General features: G+C 42.7%; 1 protein-coding gene across 5 annotated transcripts in view; it reads right to left on the bottom strand.

Annotated features, from left to right (window-relative positions):
- FGD4 (FYVE, RhoGEF and PH domain containing 4) overlaps nt 1-23,077 on the bottom strand; it is a 204,917-nt gene that overhangs the window by 58,485 nt on the left and 123,355 nt on the right. For 4 of the 5 annotated variants that reach the window (XM_039480867.1, XM_039480897.1, XM_039480886.1 and 1 more), the window contains 2 exons: nt 17,982-18,143; nt 1,015-1,198 (listed from right to left, as the gene is read on the bottom strand). In XM_039480867.1, the coding sequence (XP_039336801.1) occupies nt 1,015-1,198; nt 17,982-18,143 (346 nt within the window). Of the gene's footprint in view, nt 1-1,014; nt 1,199-16,909; nt 17,045-17,981; nt 18,144-23,077 lie in introns of those variants that run through there. The other variant, XM_039480907.1, reaches the window with a different exon arrangement.

The following is a 23,077-nucleotide window of genomic DNA, read 5'->3' as shown; positions in this document are numbered from 1 at the left end:
GGCTGCGCACACCGGTGGATTAAAGCAAGTTCAATATAACATGGTTTCACCTCTAATGCGGTAAGATTTTTTGGCTCCCAAGGACAGCGTTATATCGAAGTAGAGGTGTATTATAAATATGTTTCTTCTCACTGCCTCAAAAAGTGTGTTTTTTGAGCATTTAGTCCCTTCATGTATATTTTGATTGAAAAAATATGATGTGAACAGTAAATGTCATCACAGCGGATATTTTTCAGTGTTCTAAATATCTGCCTGCACGTTTGTAAAATGAAGAACAGCAGCAATGTTCTAATTCACTACAACCAGAAAGTGAAATGGACCATAAACAGATAAGCGAAGGTGACCCATTTAGTTTTCCTATTTATGCGGAATGATGTCAGAAAGGGTAAGCCTGCATGAAAAGTCAAAAGGAAAATTAAGATTTCAAATGATTCCACTAATAACATGATATTTATTATTAAACACAAAAGGAATTAAGGTTACCTGAACAATTTCATTTTAAATGTTTATTCCAAACTATGAACATTTTTCAGGATGTTTTAATCATGCAAATTATTTACTTCACTTCAGATTGTGCTTGAGAAACTAACCTTGAAAAAAGTGTGTATTCCAAGGCCTAAAAAAGTTAAGTTTCTATTATTAATTATTAATATTCTAAATCAACATTTACAATCATTAGGCAGACCACCACAAGTTAGATTTGTTTAAACACATTTTTCCTTTTAGTGAAATACTGCAATTAGACAATATATTGTAAAGCAAGAAGCACTGTGTTGCAGCTAATCCTGGGGAGATATCAGATAGTTATCATAGGCATTACTCTGTTCCCATTTAAATCAGTAGCAAGACTGCCATTGACTTCAGTGAGAGCAATACTGGAGTCTATACTTTCACAACATATGCCATTCATTTACACCATACATTATAGTTCATTAATCTACACACAGTGTTGTTAAAAGAATTAGGACACGTTGTCCTTTACCCCTTACTTTTAAAAGAAAGCAAGTGACGTACCCGCCTCCTTCAAAACGACTGATGAGATCTGACACCTTGCTGGGTTTTTCCTTTGACACACAAGAAGCAGAGGTAGGTGTGACTTCCTCCATTCTTGGTTGTGCAGTAGCTAAAGCTTTCCGTGTAGGGGTTTGGTGTGTGATGGATAAAAATGAATTCTGCAAATGCACTGGCTTTGGAGGCACTGTAAGAAAAAAAACGGAAAAAAAAAAACCCCACACCACACACATTAGCTGTTACTTTGCATTGCTAAAATGAAGACAGAAACAGATACCAGGAGCATCAAGAAAAGTTCCTTGAGTTCACCTAAATGTAATTATTCTCTTACCAATTCATACTAGAGTTCAACGTTTACTGTATGCAGTCAGACATCTAGTTATTTATTGGATAGAAGCCAGTCAATGTGCTACTTTAACAGTCTTATCAAGTTGCTTTATAGAATCTACTGCAGTCAAATGGACAGCAGTTTTGATCCTCATAACCAGCAGTTTTACCCAAAATAAGAACTAGTATAATTCCAAGATCTAGCTGTGATGAAGGGCACAGGAATTATTCCAGTCACCCTTCCCCAGCACAAGCTAAAAAAGGCGCCAAACAAAACTTTGGTGCTCACTCTCTCTCTCTCACACACCCACCAACTGATATCAGAAGGGCTTTGCTCCAGGAAAGCTTCAGTTTTGGTTGTCCAGTACCAAGAGACATCGCCCTGAGCACTAAGGCTAAAGTCTATGAGCTCTTATATTGGCGTGAACAGGTGCAGCTCCACTTACTTCACTGGACCTGTGCCCTTTGGCAGAGGCTGACAATATGGTCCTATATATAAACTAATCTAGATTTATACAAACTTTTATAAATACCTACCCTTTGAAATACACAATATAAAGCAAAATAGAAATAACGACTTGGATATGAATAAAAATCCAGCAAGTCCCTCCCTTGATCACCCCCTTTCCATAACACCCAAAAGGGATAAGCTTTGCAGCACATCCAGAAAGTTGGGGGGGCGGGGAGAAATCAGGCATTGGCAGACCCAGATGGGTAAGTGAGCTCCCAAGTCATGGGTTCCTAGAGGAAAATGCCCCGCTACCACCTCCCTTATTTATAGCAATGGAACTACAGGTCACTAACCAACAGCAGCAGTATGGTAGGGCATAGACAAGAACAGTAAGAACAGATAGCTTGCTAGTTATAAAGCAACTGTTGTACAGTTTCTTAATCTAAAATGAGCCAACATGGATCCTTTTGCTTTCTAGAATTTGCCTCAAATCCTGGGGCTTTTCAGTCTCCACCCCAGCATCACCAGCGCTACAATGAAGTTTAGCCTTCTTCCTCCCACCAAAATAGTTAGTGATATTTGCTTACTGTGTCCAGAACGCTTTCATTCCCTTCCCCTCATCCCTTATCCCTACAATAGCCAAGTGTTTCTGGAATTGTTAGTAATCAACACTGGTTTTACACAGCCATAGCCAAGAGGCAGCAGGCCAGGCTGCATGAGAAGCACTGCCCTTCAGAGTCACAGCTGCTGGCAGCTTTCAAACTAATCTTATCCCTATCAGAAACCACCACCCACCACATCTGAGTGGCAGAGCTTCCACTGTGGCCTGACACTGCTTCCTGCGATCATTTCAGAGCAGCAAACCGGCTTCTGCATGGCAAGGAAAGGGGCGGGGGAGGGGAAATCACATGTAACAGCCCCCCCCAAAATTAATTTGGGTAGAGGGAACAACATGAGAAGTGGAAAAGAAAAAAGTTACACACACACACACTCTCTTTCTTTCACTTTCTTTAACAAACAAATAAGTTACTGATTGGAAGTCAAAAGAGCGGCCACTTTGTTACTTCCTGAATCATACTTCCACTAAAGACCATCAGCTCTTGAAAGCCTGCATCCAGCCAATAAACCAAGACTCCTACCAAGAGGGGATAGCAGATGGCATGAGTACAGGGTATGTGTCACCCATGACTAAGAAGAGTAAACATCCTAGAAGCTACTGATATATGGTACTGTACATGGTTAAAAGCCACACAATTCCCTAGCAGCACTGACACTCCTTTCCCTGTGATTCTACTGATTTTGCATATATTTTACTTGAATATCAGACCTTCATATTGTAATTATTCACAGAGTTATTAAACAGGGAGAGGGACTCCATTCTTAGGAAAGATTGAAGAGTTAGGTCATAAATAACTATAGTTTGACTGAAGGACAAACAGCGTGCACACTATTTAAATGATGGAGACATCAAGGAGAGGGCAATCATTTAAGGCAGTTTACGAGACATAGGTGCGCAACCAGGTGTCCCCTCCTCCCCCCTTATCAATAAAGCCTACTTCTAGATCCTGAAACAGTTCCTCATGGAAAGCAGTTTAAGAGCTATCATCCAAGATTTAAAGACCGTGTTGAAGAAAATAGTTACACTCCAGAGGGCATTCTGCGCCAAAAAATTAAACATTCTGCACCCAATATTTTAAAATTCTGCAAAATTTATTTGTCAAATAAACATGGAGACTCCAGCATGGCATTGGGGAGCACAGGCCACTGGCTGCACAGAGGTGGGAGATCACTGCGCGGCTTCCCCAGCGACACTGACTCAAAGGTGAGGCTGCACCCAACCCTGACACAATCCAAGGACTGGACCGGCCCCAGAAACACCTCAGGGCCCTGCTCTTCTATGACAGCTGCACCACTTGTGGGCAGGCAGGCTCAGCAAGGCACGACCCAAGTGTGAAGGGGCTTAGTGTGGGGGGATCCAGGTGTGGCTGAGAGGGTTCTATGTGGGGCAATCTGAGTGTGGGCAGGTCAGTGGGGGATCTGGATGCACAGCGGCTTGTTGGGGGGTTCTAGGTGCAATGGTAATGCAACTCAGCGGGGGAGGTCTGGGTGTGTGGGGGTCCAGATGCTGGAGTAGTGGGGCTCAGTGGGGTGGGGATCCATGTTCAGCTGGTTCGGGGTCAGTAGGGTGGGGATCTGGGTGTGGGTGGCTTGTCGGGTGGTCCCAGTGCAGGGGAAGTGGGGCTCAGTGCAGGGATTCAGGGGGTGAGGCTCGGTGGGAGGGTCTGGATATGAGGAGGTCTGGATGCATGGGAGTTGGCCAGATGGAGGAGCAGCTCCCTATACAGTGATCCCCCCTGCAGCTGAAAAGTGATGGGTGCAGGAAGCTGGGGAGGTGGGGGGAGTTTGCAGAGCTTCCTATAGCCAGGGGGAGAAATCTGGGGGTGGGTCTGATACAGCCCCGGATGCCGTGCAGGGGAAGAGGAAGTTCCGTCCTCCCCAGCCCAGCCAGGACTAGCAGCTGAGCCTAGCACAGAGTAGGAGCCACCAGCCAGGTCTTCCCCAGTCCTACCCCCTGCTCCCCAGTGATTTCCCTCTCTGCCAGCTGTCCTGGGCATATGAAACACACTGCTTGGGAGGGTTGCATGACTGATCTTGTGGCTTCCCTTTGCTTCCCGGCAGAAAAATGAGTTTCTGAAGCGGAACCAAAAGACATCTGGGGGAATTCTGCGCTACTGCGCATGCGCAGAATTTACATCCTCACAGGAGTAATAGTTGCATATATACCATACTGTCAGGAACAACCATGCCCTGGCAGAAAGATGGACTTGATCTAGCAGAGCTTTTCCATCTCTACCTTGCATTAGTGTATGAGAGGAAATAGTGAATTCTGCTACCAATAGAGAACTTCACTACCAAGGAGTAGCTTTAGTGACAGATTCAGTACAAATAGGAGTGTACATGTTACTTTGAATAGATTAAATAGCCAAAACCCTTTCCCAAAGAGTTTATAACTTCAATCATATGAACATCAAATGATGATAAATGAAACAACAATAGTATGAAAGAACAATGGAGAAGGATGAGGGTCACAGTAAGAAATGAGACTTTTCTTAGGTATGTAACTGTCCTTGGCTCTTAACATTTATATGTATTAATACATATCTATGGTCCAGGATATAGACTAGACTAAGAATGGTGGAGCGGAGATCAGCACTGGAAGGGTAACTCAACATGCCATATTTTAAAATGATTGCTTTATAATCATTGAACAAGCGAAACAATTTTCTCACCAGCATTTTGTACAATGAGAGAGAAATTAAAAATGTTTGTTCCATCTGCCTGCTTGCTGCTGTGAAGCACTGTTTCCTCTTTACTGTTCTGCCTTCTCTCATGCAGTTCTCAGAAGGACTGGCAGATCTAGGCCAGTGAGCATCAGATAATTGTCAGAGAGCTGAATAGCTAGATAGCTAGCTGAACTAAAAAAAAAAAAAGTGATGAGACAGCTAAAAAAAATCATCAGACAGACTGACTGGAAAGAAGCAGGACACAACTGAGTATCGGCATTCCAATTTCCCTGGGGGAAGAGATGGAAGGACGAGAGGAGTTTGGGTGGATTTAAGACCAGAATTAAAATGATGTATAGCAACATTTCCTGTGATGCATTTCGCAGAGTAATTGTAATGTGCCTTGTACAATTGCAGAAAATCAGTTTGTTAAGTAATTAATACTGGAGTGAGAATTCATAAAAATTGCTGGTGTTGATGGAGTTTATGTTGAACAAATACAAGTGGTGCATGTCTGGAGCAGAAATCCCCCCCCCCCCCCCCCACCATTGGACCCTACATCCATTTTGAGGCAAAATCAGTTTCTAAATCCTTCCTAAACAGACCATGGCCAGAGGTGGTCAAGACATCCTTCTAGCTGGTAGAAATAATATCAAGACAAAATCCTGGTTCCACTAGAACTGACAAGCACTGGGACCATCCTAACTGTGACAATCACAATATGTTAGAACATCTGGTCAACCTGAAGATATTAAAATTTGTAGGTGGCAGGACACACAGGGAATGAAACCAGACAGCCACACTAGTCCCATTAAAGCGAGTTTATTTTCATTTTATCTCCTTAATAAATACTGCCTTTCTATGAATTTTTCCTGTAACCGAGCAATGTCATTACTGCATGGAAGTCGGTGAATCAGAATGGGACATGACCTCATGACGATCACTGTTTGAAAGCCACTGATAACAAGGAAATAAACTGGTAGTTTAAAAACCTTACAATAAGGTGAACCTTTTAATAGGGATTGTGGAAAACAAATTAATCCTATTAATTCCTCATTCTATGTACCTTCTGTAGCTATTTAGTTTAATCACAGATTATTTCTCCTGTGTGCACACAGGAGATCTTGAAGAACAAAGAGGAAAAGACTGGACCACGGTAATACACCACTGGATAATTTAAAGCTCTTTTCAACAATAAAAATTTCCCAGCTTCTATGCCGTGCAACTATGAGCACATCTGGGGATGCATGCTGCATATCCAGCCCAAACAAAACCTATCATAGTGCCCAAGTAGCCACTTCCATACACTACTGACCAAAACTAGTTAATCAGGATTTAATATGTAGTATACGGCTGTACAATCAATTGTGTGTGAACAGGCAGTGAATAGGGAAAGTAGGCGCAAAAGCTGCAATGAACACAGGATATCATCTTCACAAGGCATGAGAGGAATTTTTCCCTTTCACTGGAGGCCTCTTGACTTGCCTGGCCTTTTCCCCTTGCTGTTACTCTAGGAAGTTTGTGGGTTTGGTTTTTATAAATAAAACTTTAAATTTCTCCCTGGCTCACTGATATTAGCCAGAAGATTTGTGGCATCTTGCTTCAGTGAGAATACAGAAGTTCCAGCACTTAGGAGTGTCATCTACATTACAGTTCCCCTGGCTGACTTGCATCAGTAATCATCACGGAGCACGCACCATCACCTTCAAGTAAATTGTGAAACGAATTTGGACAGACAGCTGCCACAGAATCTCTGCAGGAAAAAGCAATGCAGAATAATAGTCTGGATCCAGCAAAGAGAGGAAAATTACACCAGTCTATTCTATTCTACATAGGTTCTTATATCATGCTAATCAGCTTAGTATATGAGCACCTTTCAGCAGTGCAGTAAGCAACGTGACTGATATCTGTCATGTTTCACTTCTCTCATCTGCTATCCAGGGGGAGAAGAGAGAGTGCAGTGAAATGTTTTATTTTGGTAGAGGTTTTCTTTGTTTTGTTTTTTGTTACTATATATTAAAAAAATGTGTTGCTACGTGTTAATGTTACAGAGAACAAGGTCAAAAAAATCCATCTTGTGCTTGGAACAGAAGGCAGCAAGGTTCGTGATGGTCCTTAGTGTGACAGACTGACAATATCCTGGACAAGCCTTACTGATTAAATGGAACCGTACTGAATTACGTTTAATACCCCTGGGGTCCATTGTATTAAAAATGTACATGTTTATGTACTATTGAACACTGCATGGAACTTGCAGGAAAATGGGGTTAATGCGCTCTCTGGGAGATAAGAGGAACTTCAAAGGACTTTTGGAACAAAACATGTAAAGTGGATCTTGTTGGAAATAGCGAGGGGGTGAGGAGAATGTAAATGATCCACTTAAATCTATCCTTTTTAAACTCTGCCCTGGACCTCCGTGACTTCCGCATCTGCAGCGGCTGGTGTGGCTGACCCCAGGGCGGCCCTGGGGCCAGCCACATCAGTTGTTGCTTTGGTGGCCCCAGGCAACTGGCCCTGGGCACAGCAGTGGCACCACAGGTCACCTCCCAGCCTGGAGTGGTGGTGGTGGGGCCCTGGGCCAGCTCCACCCCAGGAGCAGCAGCATCTACTGGAGCACCGCCGCCACCCCCATCCATCCCCCAAGCAGGTAAGATTTAGTTAGGGGTATTTTTAGTAAAAGTCACGGACAGGCCACTCGCCGCGACTTTTCGGTTATTGCCCGGGACCCGTCCATGACTAACTAAAAAACCCGTGACAAAATCGTAGCCTTAGCTGTGATGAACCTAAAATCATAACCCCTTGTGTGGGGTTTTGAAGGACTGCTCCAGCCAGAGCCCATGCAAGGGCTGGGGTGAACTCTGGTAAGCTTATTAGCATGTGTATAGGTCCTTTTATTGTTGTTAATGTGTTCTCTGTAGTGCTTCAGTTTAAGAATAAAACAGGCTTGCACAGGAACAATTGTCTGGTAACTCATAACTGTGGGCAGTCACACTTATTAGTCTCTGAAAAGAAGGCAAAAGCAGCTTGCTTAGGCAGCCTAGCTTGTGCTGGGAATAACAGTGAAGGCAGGGAACTTGGGAATCGCATAACAGTGTGAAAGCAAGTTACCTAGAAGGGGAAAGTACAGAGAAAAAAGTATCAGTCTTTTCAGGAAAGAGACAGGGGAAAATGAATTTTTGAGCAGCTGAAGAAAAACTGGTTGGTTGAGCTATGCAGAGAAAGGCAGCTGAGAACTGAGGACCAGACAAAACTGCAGCTAGTACATTTGCTGTATTCTAACGAGCAGCAGCAGAATAGTCCAGGTTTGCAGAGAACCTCCAGTCTGCTGGCAAAGGATCCAGCAGATGGGAGAATCTTGGAGCTAACTCCCTGGAAAGAAACAGGGCAAAGACGGACAGATGCAGCAACTGTGTTCGGTCCAGACCAGTACATCACTGCAACAGGAGTTGTGGAGAGCCCAATAGCCAGAGCAGGAAAAGCTGCAGCTGGAGAGAGACAAAGTGCATCTGGAAACTTAGCAGCTTGAAGATCAGGAACAAAGGAGAGCAGATCGGGAGCAGCATCATCAGTGGAGAGAGAAGAGAAAGAAGAGCCAGAGTCAGCACGAGAAGGAAAGGGACAAGAAGGGGCACTATCAGCTCAAGATGGAGAGACTGTGCCAGATAGACCAGGAAAGACATCATCAGTTTGAGGTACAGAGACTGCCAAGTAGAAGAATAGTCCATAGGTAAAGCCAGTCCCCAGGTACCTGTCCCAATGGGAGGCCTAGACTCCCAATTACTTCCTGGCTTTAGGGAGGGGGATGACATGGATGTGTTCCTAGACGTTTCTGAAATGGGGTATGAATTGAATAAGATGAAGGAAGGAAGACATGATAAGGAACCTGGGTCCACTACTGCCTTGGACAAAGGTCTTGGACATTTTTACCCTTATGGGTAGCCTATCAAGATTATGATAATTGTAACCAAGCTTTGCTGCAAAAGTTTAAACTGACACTGAAACATTTAGGAAAAGGTTATGGGGAGTTCAGGAAAAAAGGGGCCATGATCTATGATGAGGTTTTAATTCAAATGAGGGGTTATGTAAAGAAATGGGGAACTGGTCAGGGAGCTAAAACAATCAGTGAGGCCTAGAAATTAATGGGTATAGAATGAGCCTATAAACTCTGCCATGCCAACCTGAAATCATGTTAACAGACTAATCCTAGAGATGTTACGATGGCTGGAAAACTGACAGGTCAGGATATGGATAGTCATCCTGGTTTGGAGAGAAAACTAACAAGGGTGAAATGGCATCAGAAGACAGGGATCAAACCCAAGAGGAGACCCACACCCAGCAGGGAGGGAAACCATCTCCCAGAAGCCTTGGGATGGGCGGGGATACGTGGTGTACCATATGCGGCCAGCAGGGTCACTTTGTCCAAGAATCCCTGTGACATCTACTAAGTCCCTTGGGGTTCTGAAAGGCCAGCTATACCCCAGCCACAGAGTGAACTGCGTGACTGAGTCATTCCAGAGTCTTGGATGGGCTGCCGAGAGAGCATTGCCTCCTGCAAAGATGAGTTTTGGCTTTACTGGGGAACATTCTGTTTTGCCAGAGGAGTGCCATGGTATTCACCCTGGAGCTTTAGGAGACCTTTTAGATCCCCTGGGTCCAAGTCATTCAGCATCTTGAAGATAAGGACAGAGACCTGGAACTTTATTTGAAGTTCTACGGGAAACCAGTGTATAGAATGGAGGACAGGTTTGACAGGGCTCAGTGTAGCCTGCATAGCTGAGGAGATGTGCTGAAGCATTTGGCACTAGCTGGCGTTTCCTAAGCACTGAAGTCTTCATGCTGCAGTATTGTAGTCCAGCTGAGAGCTAATTTCTCAAAGCAATTAATAAATCAAAACCCAGCAACATTAAAGACTGAATTGTGATCTACAAACTGCTGAGCTTATTTGTTGCTGAAAGGAGTCCTTAGGAAACAAGAACTATCCTTTTACCTTTGATATCTTAGACAAACTAACTTGTGTTCAGCTTAAAATGCCAGGAAATAACATAACCAAAATTGAGGGGAAATAATTTTATATTGGACTCTGTTCAACAATTTATTCACTTGCTCTGGCTGCATCAGGACTGGTATGTAATGAGTGATTATTTCCAAAGATTTAAGTTATTTTTCAGACAGACACCAAGTACTTACACTGAACAAAGACAGGTTCAAGGTCCAAGCTTAGTTTCAAATCCAAATCTTGGGTAATATGTAGGACTGTGAACATTCTACACTTTATTTCCAAAACAGCACTGATGAATTAAACACACACACTTGGCTTTATCTTTACTTCTGATTATTTCTATCTCCTAAACTTTGGTAGGTTAGACGAATGTCACTTAGTGATTAATCTATCAACAGCAAAGAAACTGGCATTGCAATGCAGGTCTGAGATCTTATTTCCTTTCATCACAGATAGATATTTAAGGTTGGCAAGACTAAAGCAGTCACCCCAAAAAGTATTGGAGAGGGAAAAAAGTGTACGGTACCTGTAAATTAAAGCTACAATTCTGTTAAAAATACAGCTTCTCAACGGAAAAAGAACAGGAGTACTTGTGGCACTTTAGAGACTAACACATTTATTTGAGCATATGCTTTCGTGGGCAACAGCCCACTTCATCGGATGCATGCAGTGGAAAATACAGTAGGAAGATGTATATATACACACACAGAGAACATGAAACAGTGGGTGTTAACTCTCATTAGAATGTGTAGGGTATCAGTTAAGGTGAGCTATTACCAGCAGGTGAGAAAAAAAACTTTGTAGTGGTAATCAAAAGGGTCCATTTGCAGCAGTTGACAAGAAGGTGTGAGGACCAGTGTGTGTGTGTGTGGGGGGGGGGAGGGGAATAAACATGGGAAATAGTTTTACTTTGTGTAATGACCCATCCACTCTCAGTCTTTATTCAAGCCTAATTTGATGGTCTCCATTTTGCAAATTAATTCCAATTCAGCAGTCTCTCGGAGTCTGTTTTTGAAGTTTTTTTTGTTGTAATATTGCGACTTTTAGGTCTCTAATCTAGTGACCAGGGAGACTGAAGTGTTCTCCAACTGGTTTTTGAATGTTATAATTCCTGATGTCTGATTTGTGTCCATTTATTCTTTTGCATAGAGACTGTCCGGTTTGGCCAATGTACGTGGCAGAGGGACATTGCTCGCACATGATGGCCATGGGATTCCTTGAGGAATTCCACCATGATTTCAATAATTTCCACCCCACCATCAACCTCATCCTGGGACCAGTCCACACAAGAGATCCACTTCCTGGACACTACAGTGCTAATAAGCGATGATCACAACCACCACCCTATACCGGAAACCTACTGACCACTATACTTACCTACATGCCTCCAGCTTTCATCCAGACCACACCACACGATCCATTGTCTACAGCCAAGCTCTAAGATACAACCACATTTGCTCCAACCCCTCAGACAGACACAAACACCTACAAGATCTCTATCAAGCGTTCTTACAACTACAATACCCACCTGCGGAAGTGAAGAAACAGATTGACAGAGCCAGAAGTGTACCCAGAAGTCACCTACTACAGGACAGGCCCAACAAAGAAAGTAATAGAACGCCATTAGCCGTCACCTTCAGCCCCCAACTAAAACCTCTCCAGCGCATCATCAAGGATCTACAACCTATCCTGAAGGATGATCCCTCACTCACAGAACTCGGGAGACAGGCCAGTCCTTGCTTACAGACAGCCCCCCAACCTGAAGCAAATACTCACCATCAACCACAGACCACACAACAAAAACACTAACCTAGGAACCTATCCTTGCAACAAAGCCCGTTGCCAACTCTGTCCACATATCTATTCAGGGGACACCATCATAGGACCTAATCACATCAGCCACACCATCAGAGGCTCATTTACCTGCACATCTACCAATGTGATACATGCCATCATGTGCCAGCAATGTCCCTCTGCCATGTACATTGGCCAAACCGGAGAGACTATGTAAAAGAATTAATGGACACAAATCAGATGTCAAGAATTATAACATTAAAAAAAACAGTTGGAGAACACTTCAATCTTCCTGGTCACTAGATTACAGACCTAAAAGTCACAATATTACAACAAAAAAACTTCAAAAACAAACTCCAATGAGACAGAGCCGGCTCTGGCTTTTTTGCCGCCCCAAGCAAAAAAAAAAGGGGGGGGGGCGCCAGAGCAGCAAAGCAGGGGAAGAAAAAAAAAAACCAAAAACACAGCACGGCCAGAGCGGCAAAGCAGGGTGGGGGAACAAAAATACGGCACGGCTGGAACGGCAAAGCAGGGGGAAAAAAACAACCCTGCAGCACAGCCGGAGCGGTAAAGCGGGGGGAGGGGGGAGAACAAAAAAAACGGCACGGCTGGAGCGGCAAAGTGGGGCGGGGGAGACAATGGCACAGCTGGCAAAGCGGGAAAAAACAAAACAAAAAATCCCTACAGGGCGGCCGGAGCCGGGGACTCCCTGTGCTGCAGAGTGCACGCCTGGTCTAGTGGGGGGGAAGGGGAGGAAGCGGGGGGGGAGAGACAGAAGTTGGGCGGCCAGCGCTTCAGCAGGGAGCTCGCCCCACGGCCCCAATCACCGCGACGCCTGCGGGAGAGCTCCGCGCTGCTCTGGTCGGTGGGGAGGGAAGGATGCGGGCTACCCTGCCGAGTTTGCTGCAGGGCGCTCCCTTCCTCCGCCCCCCACAGGGCGGCCAGAGCAGCAAACAAAAAACAAAAGCGGCCATGCCGCTCTAGGTTTGGGCGGAATGCCGCCCCCTGGAATCTGCCGCCCCAAGCACCAGCTTGCTCAGCTGGTGCCTGGAGCCGGCCCTGCAATGAGAGACTGCTGAATTGGAATTAAATTTGCAAAATGGACACCATTAAATTAGGCTTGAATAAAGACTGGGAGTGGATGGGTCATTACACAAATTAAAACTGTCTCCCCATGTTTACCGCCCCCCACCCCCACCACTGTTCCTCAGACCTTCTTGTCAACTGCTGCAAATGGACTATTTTCATTAATACTACAAAAAGTTTTCTTCTCTCCTGCTGGTAATAACTCACCTTAACTGATCACTCTTGTTAGAGTATGTATGGTAACACCCATTGTTTCGTGGTGGTGTGTTCCTACTGTATTTTCCACTCCATGCATCTGATGAAGTGGGCTGTAGCCCACAAAAGCTTATGCTCAAATAAATTTGTTAGTCTCTAAGGTGCCACAAGTACTCCTGTTCTTTTTGTGGATACAGACTAACATGGCTGCTACTCTGAAACTTCTCAGTGGAACAACCCAAACAGTTTAAGGCACTGGGATTGTTTTGGTTCACGCAGGTACACCTTATTCCATCCCTCATATTTCTGCCTGCTTGCTTTTTATGAACAGGCAGGCCCAATACAAAATGCTTTAAGATAATTTTGATACCCTGAATGCACTCAGAGGAGCAGAAAGAGGGAGACACACAGCAGGCCCCAAACATACCAGGCCCAAAACTATTTGCAATAGCATTATTGCTTTTTAGCTGCAAATCTGTACTTCTCATCTTGCAACAACATTCCTGGAACTGGCCCTGTCTGGAGGAAGTTCTTTTGAGATAAACACATTGGACTCATGGCTAGGAGGGAGCAGTATCAGCTGCAAAACTACCTGAATTAGACATGTTCACAGTTACCCAATAGACAGGTGGCCTTGTAATCTATAAGTTGATACAAATTGGTGTTTAAAAAAAAATCAGTCTATTTTTATGGACTTCCTACTGCTCTTCATCCATTAATTTTGTGTGGTTTTGTTTTTGGGGAAAATAACTTTAAAAAAAACTTTTTTAGCTTGGTTTCAAATACTCAGTTACAACAGGACATTAAGGCAATATAGAAAGGCTATTAAGCTGAGCAACGTTTATATACGCCCTTCACTATCAACAGGGTTCTTTTACGAGGGGTTTTATGTACCAAAAGCACAGCTTTGTTTTGCACATGTTTCCTGAACCAAAACTTGCCCTCAACACCCACTGATTTTTTCCTCCCTTAAATGTGAGATGAATTTGATATTTATGAAAGGTGCTGGAGTGGCACCACTAGGGAGTGACCTCCCCATTTATCCACAGTACAGGCAAAAGCAATGCTAGTTTCCACCACACCAGGAATGTGCCTCAGCCTAACCTGGATGGGTATTATCTTAGGAAGAGAGGCTCAGTTTCCATACTTGTTCATTTCTCTGTGGAGACTGAGATAAAGATTACTAATCATCACAGTTGCTGTCACAACTGGCACCCATGGACACGTCCATTCAGAAGTAAATTGAGATCTTTTTATTTCCTAGAGGACAACATTTTTAGATTGCAATGACTTTTGGTCACTATCAACCTGGGCTAAATGTTAAGCAGTGACCTCAAGGTGAAAAGGGTTACATCCCACTACCAGCATTCTTAGTGCTGACATTTTTGTACACCAGAGGAATGTATACTGCACACAAAAATATGGTTTGTGTTTTATATATTCTAACTCAACTTGTAGCTATGAAATTATAGAAATGTAGGACTGGACGGGACCTTGATAGGTCATCTAGTCCAGTCCCCTGCACTGGGACGAGACTAAGTATTATCTACCACCCCTAACAGGTGTTTGTCTAACCTGTGCTTAAAAACCTCCAATAAACACAGATTCTACAACCTCCCTAGCTAATTTGTTCCAGTGCTTAATTATCCTGACAGTTAGGAAGTTTTTCCAAAAGTCTAACCTAAATCTTCCTTCCTGCAATTTGAGCCCATTGCTTCTTGGCTTGTCTCACTGTTCTCCTTAATCACTGAAATCACTCTCCTCTTCAAGTACATAAAAGGTTGTTATAAAGACTTATGTTCCCCATCTTCTCTTCTGCAGACTAAACAAACCCAATTTTTTCAATCTTCTCTCCCAGGTCATGTTTTCTAGACCTTTAATCATTCTTGTTGCTCTTCTCTGGACCTTCTCCAATTTGTCCACATCTTTCCCGAAGTGTGGTGCCCAGAAGTGGACAGTATTCCCACTGAGGACTTATCAGTGCTGGGTAGAGTGCAAAAATTATTTCTTGCATCTTGCTTACAACATTCCTGCTAATACATCCCAGAATGATGTTCACCTTTTTGCCACAGTATTACATTGTTGATTCATATTTAGTTTGTGATCCATTATAACACACAGAGCCTTTTCTGCAAAACTCCTTCCTAGGCAGTCATTACTGATTTTGTATTTGTGCAATTAATTATTCCTGCTTAATTGTAGTACTTTACATTTGTCCTTATTAAATTTCATCTTCATTATTTCAGACTATTTCTCCAGTTTGTCAAGATCATTTTTAACTCTAATCCTGTCCTCTAAAGTGCTTGCAACTCCTCCCAGCTTGGTACTGTCCACAAATTTCATAAGTGTACTCTCTATGCAATTATCCAAATCATTTATGGAGATATTGAATAGAATCGTATCCAAGAAAGATTCCTGAGGGACCCCAGTCGATATGCCCTTCCAGCTTGACTGTGAATCATTGGGAAACTGTACTCAGAGAGCAGTTGTCAATCACTTGTGCCCCATTTTATAGTACAGGAACTCCTCACTTAACATTGTAGTTATGTTCCTGAAAAATGCAACTTTAAGCAAAACAATGTTAAGTGAATCCAATTTCCCCATAAGAATTAATGTTAATGTGGGGGTTAGGTTCCAGGGAAATTTTTTTTTTTAACCAGACAAAAGACTATATTACACACAAAGTTTTAAACAAACAATTTAAGACTGGTACCCAGTGATGATGATTGTGAAGCTTGGTTGAGGTGGAGGAGTCAGAGGGTGGGATATTTCCCTTACTGTTAAATGATCAACTAGCAATTGGCTGAGCCCTCAAGGGTTAACTCTCTCACTCTACAAGGCAGCAGGAATGGAGGGACGGAGGGGAGGGAGGGGAGACATCGCAGTGCGAGAGAGACATGCACACTTCCCCTTTAAGTACACTGCCTTGTTAATTAGATCAGCTTGTTGAGACCGCAGCTGCTGCAAGCTCCCTCCATCCTGAGCTCTCATGTCTCCCCCCTGCTCTATGGAAGATGGGGTAAGCGGGGTGCAGGAGCAGGGGGAGGGGGACACCCTGACATTAGCCCCCCTCTTCCTTCCCTCCCCCGAGCACAGCAAGCAGGAATCTCGGGGAGCAGCTGCAAGGCAGAGGGCAGGAGTAGCATATGGCAGTGGGGGGAGGGACAGCTGAACTGTAGGCAGCTGCTGCACAGGGAATTTAGGGGAGTGGGGAGCTGATAGGGGGCTTCCGGTCCACCCTGGTTCCAAGCCCCCACCAGCCAGCTCCAATGGGCTGCTCTTCCTGCAAGAAGTGGACAAAGCAGGCGGCTGCCAAATGACGTTAGACGGGAGCATTGCAAACTTTAAAAACGAGCATGTTCCCTAATTGATCAGCAATGTAACAACAAAACCACCTTAGCCAGGATGACTTTAAGTGATGAGTTACTGTAGGTATGTTTAGGCTACGTTACCCTAGTTTGCTTATGAGAATGTCATGTGAGACAGTATGAAAAGCCTTATTAAAGCCAAGATTATATCATATGTACTGCTTCTGCATCCCACCCTCTGCTTCACAAGGCTTGTTACCCTGTCAAAGAAGGATATTAGGTTGGTTTGACATGAGTTGTTCTTGATAAATCCACGTTGACTGTTACTTATCTTTTTAATATCTTCTACGTGCTTCCAAACTGATTCATTATTCGCTCCATCGCCTTTATAACTGGGCTATGATTCTCTGGGTTATCTTTGTTCTCTTTTTTTATAGATAGGTACTATATTTACCCTTTTCTAGTCCTCTGGAATCTCTTCCCATCATCCATGAGTTCTCAAAGGTAATGGCTTAGAAATCTCCACAGCCAGTTGCTTCAGTATCTCGTCAGGCCCTGCCGACTTGTTTAAGTAATTCTTAACTTGTTCTCTTATTTTAAGCCTCAGATCCTATCCCATTTACACTGATGTTCACTATATTAGTCATCTGATCACTGCTAACCTTTCTGGTGAAAAATGAAAGAAAAAAAGGCATTTAACACTTTGGCTATTGCTGCATTTTCTGTTACTATCTTTCCCTCCTCGTTAAGTAATGGACCCACCCTGTCCTTGGTCTTCCTCTTGCTTCTCACATATTTGTAAAATGTTTTCTTGTTATCCTTTAGCTATCTTTAGAAGGCAAATCAAAGTGAATATGTAATTCATTGGCGGGAGTTGGGGAAATATACTTCCTCCATTCAATGTGCACATTTGCATAATAAAGAGTAAAGAATAATACGTTCAATATAAAGTGTTCTTCTCCCACTCAAACCACCCACCTCACTACCTAGGGTTCCCATTTCTGCTAGAACCTGAAATGCCTCCTTAACGCCTCCTACTCAGCTGAGCTGTTTTGCTCACCATCTAGTTTAAATATAGGATCATATCCTTCCAGCTCAGGGATGTAGGACTCCTTCTGAAAACTATCATGAGACTCAGGGAGGCCCTCAATGCCAATTGGCAGAGGGTAAACCAAACCATAACTCATCAGGCCTGACCCACTCATTGCCCCAATTCACCTTTGTCAATCTGTAGCTAAATGGTGTTGTGTGAAGTGTCATATGCAAACTGGTAATATACTGTGCCTAAACCCTAACCCTATTGTTTTGCTGGCTTGACTGTGTCTCCAATGTAAATTAAGCAAAGTGAAACCAAATACAATGAAAAGGACATTTACTTGTAAGGTAAATGAAGGTGAACAAGATGACCACTTAATCTCAAAGGAGAATGGAGGCTGCACTCCCCAGGAAGCCTGCCTGCCTCTTGAAACAGGGTCAATTAGCCACAGAATGACTTATGTAAACAGAGCATTTGCATCTGTACTTACCTTGTGGCTTTGGACTTGAAGCTGAACGTGGGGACTGTTTAACTGGCACGTTTCCATTTATTCCCTGAGCCGCTTCATTGCATGCGTTCTGCTTGACTAACCAGGTTGTGCTATTTGCTGAGCAAGACTTAGTTAGGAGACTCTTTGGACAGGTGCTGCTGTCTGTAGGGGGAGAAAAAAAAAAGCAAGCATGAATAATGCGTAGGATAGCAAGGATATAATGTTCTACACCAGTGGTCTCCAAAGTGGGGTGCGTGCACCCCACGGGGTCTGCAAGAGGATCCTTCGGGGTGTGCAGCAAGGGGAGCGCTGCTGGAGCAGTGCCATTCAAGCAGCTTTTTTTTTTTTTTTTAAGCGTGCTTTGGCAGTTCGGGTGGGAGTCTAAGTGGCTCTTTTGGGGGGGCGCTTGGGGCAGCAAAAATGGTAGAGCTAGTCCTGCAGCATGGCAGGGGTGCGTGCTCAAAAATTTTTTATTGATGGGGTGCACAATCAAAAAAGTTTGGAGACCACTGTTCTACACAGTATGTTCTATCATTTCACTTCTACAGAGAAAGTTATGAATGATTTTGTGGCCGCCCTGGGTACTGAGTTTCACATTTCCAGTTACTGTTCCATTTAAATGTCTATAAATAGTATCACTCTAGATGTGTGTTCTTTCTTGGAAAAATTAAAGAATTTGTCTAGTTTTAAAAAACGTGTTGCCACATAAAGACAACCTCTCAAATGCTTTCATATCTAGCAATGTTTTGTGAACAGATTTAGATATGCAAAAAGAGTGACCAAACAACTATTTCACTTTTCTCTACATTGATTTTGCCAAGATGCACACTGAGCTACCTAGATTGGCAAATAGATACTTCAATAAAGACTACCGTAGTGGACATTTGACTGACTAAAGGTAACAACTTTCCTATACGATCAACCATGCTGGTGATAATGGGGTACGTACATAAAGAAGGAATCTTAAAATTGCCTTTTATCTCATCTAACTGTATTTGTTATTTCCTTCTCCAAGCATTCTATTATAAGCATCTGAAAAGAAATCGGCTATGTTTCTCCCAGCAAGATGTGATTTATGCCAACAAGTGAAAAGGTATGTTATCTTCTTTGCCTAAAGACAGCTTGATGCAACACCAGAGGTTAAGATTATTTTTCACAAACACATTGGAGATTACAAATGGACTAGCCGTATTATTCACTCTTTTCAATCTCACATTCAATTAATATTTAATTCTCAGGAAGCATTTCTTGACCGGCTACTTCTACAATTCCACTAATTTAATAATCAGATATTTAAGACCTCGAGTCAAAGTTTTCAAAAGTAAGAGTCTTTAGTGAGGTCAGTAGGAGCTGTTCGGTGCACAGCATTTTTGAAAGGCAGGCAGGTGGGCTAAATATAGCTTTAGGAGTCTTAATTGTAGGCTTTTATGTTTGAAATTTTTGATCATGGTTTCTTAAACCCTAGCGGCAAAGTAATAAAAGACAAAGACTAGCATAAAAGGTTTCCAGAATCGTTTCCACTGCAAAGTTGATGGTTAATAAATTATTTGAGATTTAAAACATATACCACACACACACACACACGAAAAAAATCCCACCAAGGGGCTGGTTTTATGAATGGGCTAGACTATGTTCGAGATTCCTGTCAAATGAACAACCTTTTATTCAAAATAAAGGAACACTTGTCCTGTTTACAACACAATATTTGTTGGAGTTTTAAAAGTTGTTTAGAAATTTAAGTTATATTTCAAACTTTTGGTGCTATTTTCTTCAAAAGCACATGAACTGGCTACTATGAAGTGTAGTTTATTCTGGCATGGTTAATAGGTTATGCGTAGTTTTCATGAAGGGTACCCAGAACTTAAACTGAGGTAGTGCAAGGAAACCTTGCTGTAAGATATCCTTATACAATGTTTAGTAGTCATACCCTAGGGCAGGGGTAGGCAACCTATGGCACGTGTGCCGAAGGCGGCACGCAAGCTGATTTTCAATGGCACTCACGCTGCCTGGGTCCCGGCCACCGGTGTGGGGGGCTCTGCATTTTAATTTAATTTTAAATGAAGCTTCTTAAACATTTTTAAAACCTTATTTACTTTACATACAACAATAGTTTTGTTATACATTATAGACTTATAGAAAGAGACCTTCTAAGAACGTTAAAATGTATTGCTGGCACGTGAAACCTTAAAATGAGAGTGAATAAATGAAGACTCGGCACAGCACTTCTGAAAGGTTGCCAACCCCCACCCTAGGGACATCTGATGTACAATAAATCTCAGGAACTGTCAGCTTTGGCTTCAAACCAGTGTCTTAAACTTAATTTAGCCTGGAAGGCAACAGAACTTGGAAGTGCTACTTACAATCCTATTAGGCGGGCAAGAAATAAAATACACTGCAAAAGGCTGCAGATTTTAATGGACTGCAATAGGTTTGTATTGCATTTGTTTTCAACTGGAGAAAAACGAAACATTTGTTTACCCCTGCAAATTTGTTCTCTGCATCAAATATTTACAAATCTTGACTGAAACTCACAGAATTTCAGTTGTTTACCAATATAATGCTAGCTAGTTACTTTTACGGTGTTAATACAGGAATAACTTTGGGGATGGTAAAACTAAACACATTGCGGGAGGACAAAGGAAGAGAAAAAGATTGTGTGAAATATATCCCGGTGAGATTTTCCAATCTTTATTTATCTCTCTATAATCTATATATCATTACCAGGAAGGAGGGTTAGGCACCAGAAATTTGATGAGTATTTTATTATTCACTTTTGCCAATCACCTGCAGTGAGGTTAGAAGGAATCCTCCATCTGTTCTAGGCTGTGAGATACAGTATCTAATTTTCCAGAAAATTTTAATTAGGAACATCTAGTCATATTTCATCTGCCACAGTTAGAAGTGCCAAAAAGAGGGCTGATTTGCATTTGTAGAAAGTACAAAAATATTTTGGCAAGGTGCAGATTCTTAAACTGTGGTTCTGTAGGGCAGGCCATAGGAAGATGAAACAAGATCATTAGGTTTTAGGTCAGATTTTTTTTTTTTACTTTCAATCCTGTTCAAGACACCTAGGTATCTCCAACAGTATGCAATGTTTTATGGTGTAGTCTAAGCCAGTGGTTCTCAACCAGAGGTCTGGGGCCCTATGGGGCTGCAAGCAGGTTTCAGAGGGGCCGCCAAGGAGGGCCAGTATTAGACTCGCTGGGGCCCAGGGTAGAAAGCTGAAGCCCCATCGCATGGAGCTGAAGCCCAGGGCTCTGAGTCCTGCTGCCCGGGGCTGAAGCCTGAGCTATGTAGCTTCTCGGAGGCCCCAAGCAACTGCCCTGCTTGCTACCCCCTAACGCCAGCCCTGGCTTTTATATGCAAAATACCAGTTATTGTGGTACAGGTGGGCCGTGGAATTTTTATAGCATGCTGGGGGGGGACCTCTGAAGGAAAAAGGTTGAGACCCTCTGGTCTAAGCCACAGGGATACATAGACTTATTCTTGTCACAAATGAAAGAAAAAGTCAAATGTTTTCAGGAGGAAGAACTATTACAGTCTCAAAGTCAGTTTAAGAGTACAGATTTTTTTAAAGGTCACATTAATGATTACTGAATTCACATGTACATTCCCATGCACGCTGTCCACAGCAAATACAGTTTCTCACTATCGTGGTGCTAAACTAATTCAAGGATATATTCGACAGACGTCTTAACTAATATTTTTTCCACACTTCACAAAATTAGAAAAACGATCTAATTATCTGACTACCCAAGCCCTTAATTAAATGTTCTTTTCTGCTTTGCAGAACAATTTCAGTAAGGTTGAAACCTGAGAGAAAGCTAGTCTGACAGATAAAACAAGAGAACAAACTGCAGATATCCTGAAAGGCCAACAATTTTAGAATAAAATGGTGTTTATCAAATTGTTTTCAAAGCACTTGCTGTCAGAGTTGAATATTCTTATTACACCACTATCTTGATTTCTTAGATCTCCTGCAGTTTTGATGACTATCATTTGCAATAAAAAAAAGGCAGGTTGCTTATCAAAAGATGATAATATTGCAAAAGCTTTCCAACCAGCTACCCTGGATTTGCTTTTGGAAATAGAAAATATGGGAAAGGGAATCCAGTGGATTCATTTCTGATCCACACAGACATACAGAGCTTCCACAGAGCTGAGCTTATTAAGCACATGGGAGGCATCAGCATCCTGCCCCTAAATTTATGTAAGAAAACTACACCAGTTCTACGATTGCCTGGGACTGCAGTAAGGAGTGAAGGATTTGCTCCATAAGGTACAAGTCTTTCCCCAAAGCTATCATTTGGTAGAGTGAGATCTATGGTAAGAAAATCCAATTACCCAGAACAAGCCAGAGCACGTAATGCGAGTGTATGGTAATTCTGAATACTTTAAGTGAGAAAACGTGACCCAAAAGGGAGTGGGACTCAGAACACCTGGATTCCACCCCTGGCTACCTGCTCAGCTCCTCTTAAAAAAAAAAAAAAAAAAAAAGTCATGTATGTATCACAGTGGACACTTCAAAAGCAAAAGTTCCCAAAAATCAGTGGGCACTTTTGAAAATGTCAGCATAACATCTCATCTGCCAGATGGAGTTACTTAACATAGCTTACCCAACTTCGTAAAGTGATGTAAGAGAAATATGGATGAAAAAGTGGTATGAACATTTTATTCTATTTAATACAATTAACTTTATGAGGCTGATTTGTGAAGATCCCTCAATTCAGACTCACATCTGGTAAGTGCAGTTTTGTGAATACAAAAGAAGCATGAGCTTACTTGATATAATTTACACATCCCACTACAGTCGCTGATTTACTAGCACAGGGGTAGGCAACCTATGGCACACGTGCCGAAGGCGGCACGAGAGCTGATTTTCAGTGGCACTCACACGGCCGGGGTCCTGGCCACTGGTCTGGGGGGGGGCTCTGCATTTTAATTTAATTTTAAATGAGGCTTCTTAAACATTTTTAAAATCTTATTTACTTTACATACAATAACAGTTTAGTTATATATTAATGACTTATAGAAAGAGACCTTCTAAAAAAACATTAAAATGTATTGCCGGCACATGAAACCTTAAATTAAAGTGA

The sequence above is a fragment of the Mauremys reevesii genome, linkage group 1 (genome assembly GCF_016161935.1).
Source record: "Mauremys reevesii isolate NIE-2019 linkage group 1, ASM1616193v1, whole genome shotgun sequence".
NCBI classification, from domain to species: domain Eukaryota; kingdom Metazoa; phylum Chordata; order Testudines; family Geoemydidae; genus Mauremys; species Mauremys reevesii.
This window is presented reverse-complemented; position numbering and strand designations above follow the sequence as displayed.